An 11,749-nucleotide genomic window follows, 5' to 3' on the forward strand; every position below is an offset into this window, starting at 1 on the left:
TCATTTGTGACTTGTTTCTTTGTCTCCGCATTTTTTATGCTTCCCTGTGTTGATAGAGTGGCTTTCTGTGCTAGGTGTCCTATAGGGCCCAGTGGCTCAGCCTCCCCAATTACCTGAGGTGGACACTCTTGGTGCACCCCTTTGTGGGCTGTGTGCACAGTCTTGTTGTAGTTAAGCCTTGATTGTTGTAGGTATCACTTGGAGGAGTTGACCTCCAGGCCAATTGGCTGTGAGAATCAGCTGTGTCTGCAATGGGATAACTTCTGTGCTGAAGACACCCTTCTGGGGCAAGACTTGCTTCAGTGGGGCTTTGGTGCTCACTGAGTCTGCCCTCTGAGTGTGCCCTTATGGATCTGAGGACTTGTAATCTGGATGGTCTCACTCTGGCCACTGGGTACACTGGCTCTTGGATCTAAGGAGGTGCTAATTTAGCCTCTGCCTGAGGCTACCCAGCAGGAGCTATGGAGAGATTTGCAGATTCCTCTTCTTTGTTTGGGGTTTGGAGGTGCCCAGATGAGGCCCAGCTGTGAAGCAATGCAAGCTGCTGTGGGGCCTTGGGCCTTCTTTTGGAAGTTCTGGGTCTCTCTGACCCAGCTGCAGTTTGTTAGGTAATTTTCAGATTGCAAAGGGCCAGGCCTTTCATATGCAAAAGCCTCTGTGCACAGCTTGGGTGGGGTGGGGTCTCACGGGATCAACAGGGCAGAGCAAGCAGCTATGGCTGCTCCTCAGTCCTTCCCTAAGGGGCCCCGAGTCTCAGTGTCCCGGTAATCACTGCATTCACCTCTGAGAGAAAGCCGCCCCTTGTGTTCGAACCGATGCCAGACAGTCCAGTTTCTCCCCGTATGAGTCTGGGTCCCTAGAGACTCGCCCGGAACTGGAGTTCAGAGCAGTAGGGAGCTTGAGACTCCCTCCAGATTGTAAAAGACAATCGTGTACTCAGTTGTCAGCCCTTTCCATGTGCACCTTCGTACCTCTGCACTTTACTTCCGCACCTCCTCTGAATCTCAGTGTGCTTTTCTCTTTCCTTCTAGTTGTAGAATTTCCATTCAGCCAGCCTTCCTGTTGTTCTAGATGATGTCCGTTTTGTCTTTTATTTTTATTTTTGAAGTGGTTGGGCAAGGAAGCAATTTCCGGTGTTTACCTATGCCGCCATCTTTGTTTCTCCCGATGCTGAGTTTTTAGATAGGAAATAAGTAGTTGCTTTTGAACTTAGTGGTCTGAATTTTCTTAATAGCTAACTCTGGAAACATGATTTATTTTATATCTATGTAGATAGTTTATCAAGGCTACTGATAGGTATGCTTACATTATTATTTATGTTTAACTCTGTAATACACTTAGTTAATATTTATTTCCCTAACCCCTTCCCTTTTGTTTTTTTCTTTGATTTTAGGATCATCATGCCCAGAGTTCATAACATAAAAAAGCCTCTTACATCTCAGATTTCTTGTTTGACAAGTGAATCTTATGAACAGCTGGATTTTTTGCCTGATAAACTAAGAGCAAAGCTACTTCCTTTTCAGAAAGAAGGCATTGCTTTTGCCCTTCAAAGAGATGGCAGGTAAGGTACTTTTTTCAAGACATGCTACAAATGTTAAATGCCTGGCAAGTTTTATAAAAATCAAAGCTCTGTACAAAGCTGTGTGTGTGTGTGTGTGTGTGTGTGTGTGTGTGTGGTATACATAGTCTTTTGTTAATTTATTTTACTGGATCATGTCGAGATATGTCTTATTTTGCCTTCATTTGTGAATGATACTTTGGTCGGCATACAATTCTACATTGATAGTAATTTTTTAGCACTTTGAAAGTTGTAGTCTGCTGTTTTCTGGTTTCCACAGTTGCCATTAAAAGTACGCTCCCAAATCTCAAAATATTACCCTACAGGTGACTTATGAATTACAAAGGGAAAAATTACAAAATGGATAATGTTAGACAGGCATAATGTGGTGCACGGAAGGTGTATAGCATTCCTTAGTGGTGTTCTTCCTGGAAATGCTTGACCTTATGATCATAAGGAGGCAGTCAAACCAGTTCAGAATGTGGGACATTTTTTCAGGACAACTGACCTGAACTCTTCATATGATTCAGTGTCAGGAGTGAGAATGTTCTAAACTGAGAGATAATGAAGAGCTACAATATCTGAAAGTAAAGCATACATTTTGATTAGGTTCTGAATAAGTACAATGGTAAACTTTAGAGGACATTTTTCAGATAACTGAGAAACTTTTATCTGGACTCTATTAGAGTGATGTTATTGAATTAATGTTGATTATCTTAGATGAGGTAATGGTGTTGTAGGTGAATAGAATTTTCTTGTTCCTGGGATGATAAAGAATTTTGGGGTGAAGAATCCTATTTGCAGCCTACTTTCTACATTTTTCCAAAAAGGAAGGACATGTGTCTGTTTTGAAAAACTTTGAGTGTGTCAGCCAAAATGTTAACAGAGTGAATCTGGTAAGTGGTATAAGTATGTTTCATTGTATTATTGTTTGGCTTTTCTGCGAGTTTGAAAAATTTCCAAACCAAACCAAACCAAACCAAAACAGTCCCCCGTCCCACCACACACCACTACACACACACACACAAAAAAGAATCCGTCTAATTTTCATTCCTTTGTAAATCATTTGTTTTTATCTGTATCTGATTTTAAGATTTTAACTTTGTCTTGGGAGTTCTGTAGTTTTACAATAATTTACCCAGTTGTTGTTTTTTTTTAATAATCCTGCCTGGAATTATAGTGCATTAAAAAATATATATATATTTTTATTGATTTCAGAGAGGAAGGGAGAGAGAGATAGAAACATCAATGGGGAGAGAGAATCATTGATTGGCTGCCTCCTGCACGCCCCTCACTGGGGACCGAGCCTGGAATCTGGGCATGTGCCCTTGACTGGAATTGAACCCTGGACCGTTCAGTCCGCAGGCTGATGCTCTATCTACTGAGCCAAACCGGCTAGGGCGAATTATAGTGCATTTTAATCTGAGATTTGTATCATGTTAATTCTGGAAAATTCTCAGCTATTATCTCTTCAAATATTGATTCTTATCCATTCTCTTTATTATCTTCTGCAATTTCAATTAGATTTATACCTGACCTTTTTACTCTATTGTATACTTTTATTAATCTTTCTTATATTTTCTGTCTGTGCTACATTATATCTGTTTTTAAAGATCTCCCTTATTGTTCATTATTCAGTTGTTCTAATCTGCTGTTTAACTCATCTACTCAGCTTGTAAAAAACTGAGAAAAGTGTGCAGATCATTAGTGTACAACTTGAAGAATTTTCACAGTACAGCCATCACCAAGATCAAGAAAGGGAATTACATTACCAGCATCCCTGAAATCTTCCTGTTGCCCCTCCCAATCACTATTACCTCCCTCCTCTCCAAGGGCCACCATAGTCCTGACCTCTAACACTATAAATTACTTTTACGTGTTCAACTATGTAATTGTAATCATCCATGTATATACTTTTTTGTGTCTGGATTCTTTCACTCAACATAATTGTGAGATCCTTTTATATTGTTGTATGTGTTTATACTTGGTTTATCCCCAGTGCCATATAAAATTCCACTGTGTAAATATACCATGATTTATTTATTGATTCTACTGTTGGTGAGCATTTAGGTTGTTTCTAGTGTGGGGCTTTTAGAAAAACAATGCTATGAACATTTTTATATAAATCTTTTTTAAATATGGATACATTCCTCTTGTGTATATACCAAGAAGAGAAATTGTTGGGTAAAAAAAATGTGCATATATTCCACTAAGTAGCTACTGTCTGTATTAGTTTGCCCGGTCTGTCTTAATGAAGTACCTCAACTAGGTGGCTTAAGCAACAGAAATTTATTGTCTCACAGTTCTTGAGGCTAGAAGTTGGCTCTTTGCATTGCCTGTAAATTATAGAAATCATTATCAATTTTCACACAAAAAAGTTGCTGGGATTGTGCATGGGATTGTTTTGTGTCTATAGTTCAGTTTGGGATGAATTGATATATTTATAATATAGAGTATTTTTAAAGTATTTTAATCCATGAATGTGAATTCTTCCATTGCTCTCCATTTATTTTCATCTCAGTGATTCCTCCTTTTATTTAATTTAAATAAGGTTTTATGGTTTTTAGTATATACTTCTTTTACATATATCATTAAATTTATTCTTAGGTATTTAATATATTTGATGCTATTACAATATGTCCTCCCAACCCCTCTTTATTTATTTTTTATTTTTTAGGTTTTCTCTTTGTTTGGCTATCCAAAAATTTTATTATAATATGCCTACGTGTGGTTTTCTTTGTATTTATAGCTTAATCTGTGGGTAGATGCCATTCATTAATTCTGGAAAATTCTTATTTGCTGTCTCTTCAGGTATTATTTTGCCCCATTTTTCTACTCCTTAATCTCCAGTTATAACTATATTAGACCTTTTCTTGGTGTCCCAGTATCTCTTACCTTCTTTTTCATAATTTTTTAATTTTTAAGATTTTTGTGGCTCGGTTGGATATTTTTTGTTTACCCATATTCTTATTTACCAATCCTATCATTTGCTGTTAAACAAATCTATTAAATTCTCTTAAGGAAGAGACCACCACTCACAATACCTGAAACCAAAACCTGTTCAATATGTCTGAAACAAAGAAGCTGAATTTATTACTTGTCAAGCAAGGGAGAACTGGGCTTGTGAGACAGGCTCTTTAAACAAAGCAAAGAGTTGGTATTGTATCAGGTTTTGGGGAAGTCTGGAGACTTTTAAAAAGCTGGAGTGTTTAAGGATTTGCTGAATGTCAGAGTATAGTTTAGGGATTTGTTGACTAATGTCAAAGAACAGTCAGTCCTTTCCTTTCTTGTAATTGGAGAATAGGAACATTTTATTTTCTGTTCTTGATGTCATATAGTGTATTTTTAAGTCCTAGCATATCCAGTTCCTGTCTACCTGGTTATGTTGATAGTATCCTGTTTCTCGCCATGCTTTAATTTTCTTATTTGTATAAATATTTACAACATACTTATTTTATATATCTGAAGTGCTTTGGAAGCTAATTTTGCTTTTTGTTGTTCATAATGATGGTTTATTTCCCAATGTATTTTCTAATTTTTAAAAAATTTTGTTTTTGTAATTAGATAATCTTAATCTCTGGGATTCTTGAAGAGACCTAAAGAGTTGTGTAAATTGTTTTTGGGAGGATTTGTAAAGTGAGTTCCTAGTTTAGGGTTTCCCAGGTCAGATAGGCAGTTTAAATTCAAAACCCCAAATTAATTTTCAGATAGGCTTATGATTATGAATTGTGATGATTAATTTTCGCCTCATGCTAAACTTTAAGTTTCCTTAGTGGCTTTAAAAAAATTAGGTGTAATTAAATTTAATGAAATGCACAGGGTTAGGTGTATAGTTCAATGGATTCTAATTCAAACACCTCAGTCAAGATAAAGTACACTTTCATTATCCAGAATAGGCCTCTTTCTAATCAACCCCACCCCCCTAAATTAGGCAACCACTGATCTGATATCTATCACTTCTATTTGGAAATAACTCCAATATTAGAAAAAGTTATTTTATAAAATATAGCCATACTTATCAAATTCAGGAAATTTAGCTTCTATATAATACTTTAATCTACATATATGTTGTCAGTTGTACCAGTAATATCTTTTGTAAGCATTTTTTTAGCCCAAGATTCAGTCCAGGATCACTTATTATATTTAATGACATCTCTTTGTTTCCTTTAATGTAGGGACAGATCCTTAGCCTTTCATGACACTGGCATGTTTTAAAAGAATATAGGCCAGTTTGCCCGGCCAGTGTGGCTAAGTGGTTGAGCATCAACCTATGAACCAGGAGGTAATGGTTCGATTCTTTGTCAGGGCACATGCCCAGGTTGCAGGCTCGATCCCCAGTGTGGGGCGTGTAGTAAGCAGCTGATTGATGATTCTCTCTCATCACTGATGTTTTTGTCTCTCTCCCCCTCTCCCTTTCTCTCTGAAATCAAATATATATATATATATATATATATATATAGTCCAGTTTATTTTATAGAATGTGTCTCAAATTTTTACGTTTTATCAAGATAGTATTTAGATTATGCAGTCCTTGCTGGATTAGTACATAACTGAGAGCTAAGTTCTGTTCTTCTCAGGACATTGCTTTTGAAGGCACACTGTATCTGTCAGCCTCTTCCTGTTAATGTTATTTTTGATTACTTGTCAAAGTGTTATGGTTTCTCTACCATATAGTTACTCTTTTGCTATGGTAAAATTGTTGCTTACTTAACAAACAGCTAACGAGAGAGACTGAGACCATGCAAATATTGCTTCTTCTTATCCAGTTTTCCCTCTTGGATTTAGCATTCATAGATGATCCCTTTTTTTTCATAGATGATTCTTGTTTAAAATAAGTTTTGCTATGACAGTTGTAAAATGCTGATTTATTAATTGGCATTTTACTATAATGAATAGCCTTCCCTGTGCTCCTACAGCCGACTTCTCCTTCACCCACTGCTATCTTTATCCATCCATCCATCCATCCATCATCCATCTATCCTTAGGATGGACTCATGGATTCCTATTATATTCATTGGGTTATAACTGTATACTGTGCCATATCTTACTTTTTTCTATTTTGGAACTTGACAGACAGAATCTTGATTGTTTATATGTATCTGACTTCTCTTACTCAACATTTTTTGACATTCATACATGTTTTTATCTCTGAATATAGGACAGTTATTTTGTTCATTCACTTACAGATGGACATTTGGGGTGGTTCTAGTTTAGGAATATAATGGAAAAAGATGGTTTTAACATTCTTGGACAAGTATTTTGTGGACATATTTTTAATTCTCCTGCTAGGTTTTATGTTAGGTGTCTGTTTAACTGTAACAAAACTGCCCAACTTTTTCCATCCATTAGCAATATACAGTATGCTAGATCTAGATGCCCCACCTCTTTGTGAGTACTTGGTATTGTCAGCTTTTTCATCTTAGTCATTCAAAATGAATGCGTCTTCAAGTGGTAGCTCATTGTATTACTAGTAGCCCGGTGCACAAAAATTTGTGCACTCGGGGGGTGGTTTCTCAGTTATTAAACATTTATTGGCACAACACTGACCACATTGGTGGTGGTGGTGGTCTTGTCAGAATGTGTTATATTATGCAGATGAAAATCTATTTAAACAGATTTGATGTCGATATTTTCAAAGATGGAAGAATTGTCCCTGTTAACTATTTTAGTTGATTCATATCTTCACTAATTGTCATCATTGCAGAGTTTTCAGTCCCCATATGGATTGCTGGATATAATAGGTCATGTGCTGTCCCTGTCCTTTGTAGCCTTTGTTACCTTAAGGACTCTAGTTTTCCATTTATATGTTTAAGTACCAACCTTACTGGCTTAAAAATGTAAGCTTTTAACACTGCTCTCTCTGTTCCGTATCCTTCCAATGAAAAGGGGAGTTGAGTTGCAGCTCAGGAGAGAAATTCAGAAGGAGAATACTGAAGTAATGACTGCAGTAGGAGAAGAGGGAACCTATTTCCCTGGCCACAGGCGCTGGCGCCCTGGACCACAGGGGTGGCAGCTTCTCCGGGTGGCTGCAGCCTGGGACCTCAGGCGGGTGGCTTGTCCATCTCATGGGCTGCAGCCAGCCGCAGGCACTGGCACCTGGAACAAAGGTGGGCAGCTTCTTCTTCTGGCGGCTTCTTCTTCTTCTGTGCTTCCAGGGAGGGCAGTCAGTTATGTGTATATGTGTGTGCATGCAAACATAGGCGTGTACACGTGTGTATGTGGAAATCTGCTGGGCAATTCAAAACCATAGAAGAGTTGCCCCCTATCTCTTGAATCTTCCAGAGATATCCCCACTTTTTTATTCTATCACTACTGGAGAGTCAGAATTTGCAGCCAGCCAGCCAGTGACTCTCTGTGTCTATTTCTAACTTCTTCTTTCCCTGTCTGTCTTCCAACCCCTAATCATATTTCCATCTGGATGCATCATTTTTACTCCCAATATGCTGTATAGAGAAGGAGTCAGGATGCTGTCTTCCCATGAATAGTACTCAGTAACAAACCAATTGCATTTTAGTTGGGCAATGCCCCTACCCACCCTTCATATCCCTTCCACCATGCTTTTCTGTTTCCCTTTTTGTTTGTTGGATTGTTCTGCTGCTCCTTCTCCTCACCCCACCACCCTTGGATCGTAATGTAAAATCCTTTTACCATGTCAAGAAATTATTAAAAATACAGGTACTTCTCCAATCACTGGCGGGGGGCGAGAAGGGGGGGGAGGGAAGAGGCTGCTGCTAGCCACCCGAGATCTACGTGGCAGCACCTAGAGGCCTGGTCTCACCAGTTTTACCCGTGCAGTTTGAAAGGTGCTCGCGCCACATAGCGGTCATGACCCAGTCTCAGGGGGTTCTACCCGTGCAGTTTGAAAGGTGCTTGAGATGTACCTGGCAGCCAGGACCCGGTCTCATTGGGTTTGCAGTTTGAAAGGTGCTCGCGATCTAAGTGGCAGTCAGGACCCGGTCTCATGGGGTTTGCAGTTTGAAAGGTGCTGGCGATCTACGTGGCGGTCAGGACCCGGTCTCATGGGGTTTGCAGTTTGAAAGGTGCTCACGATCTACGTGGTGGCCAGGACCCGGTTTTACCCGCGAAGTTTGAAAGGTGCTCGCGATCTACGTGGCGGTATGTATCGGCCAGGACCCGGTCTCACTGGTTTTACCTGCGCAGTTTGAAAGGTGCTTGCAGCACGTAGCAGTCAAGACCCAGTCTCAGGGGGTTTTACCCGCGCAGTTTGAAAGGTGCTCGTGATCTACGCGGCGGCCAGGACCCGGTCTCAGGGGGTTTGCAGTTTGAAAGGTGCTCACGATCTACATGGCGGTCAGTACCCGGTCTCATGGGTTTTACCCACGCAGTTTGAAAGGTGCTCGCGATCTACATGGCGGTCAGGACCCGGTCTCATGGGTTTTACCCACGCAGTTTGAAAGGTGCTCGCGATCTATGTAGCGGTCAGGACCCGGTCTCGTGGAGTTTTACCCGCGCAGTTTGAAAGGTGCTCGTGATCTACGTAGGGGTCAGGGCTGCCTCTTCTCTGCCCCGACTGGCTTCTCCGATCACCAGCTGGGGGGCGGGGCAAAGGCGCCCCGGTTCTCCGATCCGGCCGGGTGGCAGGGCCACCTTTGCCCTGCCCCCTGGCTCTTGCCTGCCGCCTGGGTTTCCGATCACCGTCAGTGGCAGGTGGCTTCTTCCATCCTTCTCCTTTAGCCTCCAAGCATTGCGCCTACATATGCAAATTAACCGCCATCTTTGTTGGCAGTTAACTGCCATCTTTGTTGGCAGTTAATTTGTGTATAGCCCTGATTAGCCGATGGGAAGCATAGCGAAGGTACGGTCAATTACCATGTTTGTCTATTATTAGATAGGCTAATTTGTATTTCCCTAATGACTAATGATGTTGACGTCTTTCCCTGGCTATTCATATATATATAATATATTATTTGTATATTCGCATATATTATAAATAATGTGTATTAATGTTTGCCCATGTTTTGTTGTCTTTTTATTATTCATTTGTAGGAGTTATTTTTATATTCTGCATACACAACCTTTGCCTGATATATGTATTATAAATATTTTCTACCAGTCTATAGCTTGTCTTTTAATTCTCCTTAGATATCCTTTGATGAACAGAAATATTTAATTTTGATAGAATCTAATTTGTTAAGTTTATCTTATATGGTTAGTACTTTTCATATTGTCATCAAAAATGTTTTCCTACCCCAATATGGTCTTCTATGTTTTGTACGGGAAACTTTATAGTTTTAGCCTTTACTTTTTGATAGAAGATTTATCTCAAATTAATTTTTGTGTATGGGGTGACATAAGAGTTCTAGGTTCAGTTTTCTTTAATACTGATACCTATTTATTCCACAGCGTATGTGGAAAAGTCTATTTTCATAAATTACTTTGGCATCCTTGTGAGAAAGCAATTGACCATATATGTATAAATCTATTTCCCGGTGGCTTCTTTTTGCTATAGGTTTCTTTTTCTATTGTCATTCCTTTTCCATTTTCACTTTTTTGTAGCATTCTTAGGCTCAAGTTTTCTTAAGGAGTCACTTTTCCACTATATACTTTGTGCATATTTAAGATGTATTCCTATTGCTCTGATTGGCTAAGTCTTAAGTTTCCCTGTTGATGCTGTCTGCAGACATATTCATTGTGTCCTGTGGGCTTGACTTTCTCTTTTGTTTCTATTATAAATTTTTCTTACTTTTCTTTAGATCTCTCTGCATTTTAAAAGATAGTATTTTATCTCGGTTAGCATTTCTAGGTATTTGCAAAGGAAAGGGTAGTGGTGTTTTTTTCCAAAGGTGGAGATGGTGCTCCTTTAAATTTTGTTTAAATATATTTTTATTGATTTCAGAGAGGAAAGGAGAGGAAGAGAGAAATATCAATGATGGGAGAGATAATTGATCAGCTACCTCCTGCATGCCCCCCACTGGGATCCAGCCTGCAACTGGTCACATGCCCTGAGCAGGTCTCGAATCCTGACCTTCTAGTAGATGCTCAACCCCTGAGCCACACCAGCCAGGCAAAGGAAAGGGTTTTTAGAATATCTAAACCACTACAGTACTGATAGCACAAATCTTACTGTTAAATTTTCATATCTAAACCACTACAGTACTGATAGCACAAATCTTACTGTTAAATTTTCATTTATTTGGGATTATGATCTATCATTATAAAATAACCTTATAAAATTTCTTTCTTTCTTCCTTCCTTCCTTCCTTCCTTCCTTCCTTCCTTCCTTCCTTCCTTGTACTCTGAATTTAATCTTGTGTAATTCTATCCCAGCAACTATTGCTTTCTGACCATATTTTTCTAGGATGCCTTTAACCATCTTTATATTTTCAATGTTTTTGAGATATTTTCCTTTAGATGAGTTGTTAAGTTTCAAAGTTAGATTTCACTTTGTGATTTAGTTTGTCTTTTCTCTTAAGTAGTATTAATCTCACTTTTATTCATTGACATTAGAGCTATATTTGGTTTTAATTCTGTCATCATAATAGTTGTTATGGTTTCTGTTTCTAAAACTGTTACTGTATAATCACTAGATGATTCACTAAATACAGGGTGGGGCAAAAGTATGTTTGAAGTTGTTCTTATGGGAAATAATACAATAATTAATAAACAATAATGCAAGAATAAACTGTTTTGCATACCCACAACTGTAAACCTACTATTTCCCCACCCTTTAGATGACTATGCAATTCAAGTGTTCTTCATGTTTAATATGCACTTTTAGTAATTTGAAAGGTTTGTAGTTTGGATCCATAGACCATTTTTATACTTATAGCTTTATATAATACTAGAGGCCCAGTGCACAAAAATTTGTGCACTCAGGGGGGGGGGGGGTCCCCCCCCCCCTTTTACTCCCCGGGGACAGGGGCCCCTTCAAGGGGGGTTTGGGGACTTCCCCCCCTTTTCCCTCACAAGAGCCGGGGCCCCTTCAGGGGGGTTTGGGGCTCCCTTTCCCTTTTCACGCACAGAACCAGGGCCCATTAAGGGGGGTTGGGGGGCTGCCCCCTGTCACTCACAGAGCAGGGCTCATCAGGGGAGCTGGGGCACCGCCCCCTGTCACACACAGAGCAGGGCGGATCAGGGGGTTGGGGCGCTGCACCCTGTCACACTCAGGGCAGGGCCAATGGGGAGGTTATGGCTCTACCCTGTCACACACAGAGCAAGGCCCGTGGAGGG

The 11,749-nt window shown here is 39.6% G+C and overlaps 1 protein-coding gene across 1 annotated transcript in view; it reads left to right on the forward strand.

Moving 5' to 3' along the window:
- ZRANB3 (zinc finger RANBP2-type containing 3) overlaps nt 1-11,749 on the forward strand; it is a gene marked incomplete at its 3' end in the record, with an annotated part of 216,291 nt that overhangs the window by 44,751 nt on the left and 159,791 nt on the right. Inside the window, exon 2 of the mRNA XM_023764016.1 lies at nt 1,394-1,561. Within this exon, the coding sequence (XP_023619784.1) occupies nt 1,401-1,561 (161 nt within the window). The remainder of the gene's footprint in view (nt 1-1,393; nt 1,562-11,749) is intronic.

Source organism: Myotis lucifugus, unplaced genomic scaffold, assembly GCF_000147115.1.
Source record: "Myotis lucifugus unplaced genomic scaffold, Myoluc2.0 scaffold_312, whole genome shotgun sequence".
NCBI lineage: Eukaryota > Metazoa > Chordata > Mammalia > Chiroptera > Vespertilionidae > Myotis > Myotis lucifugus.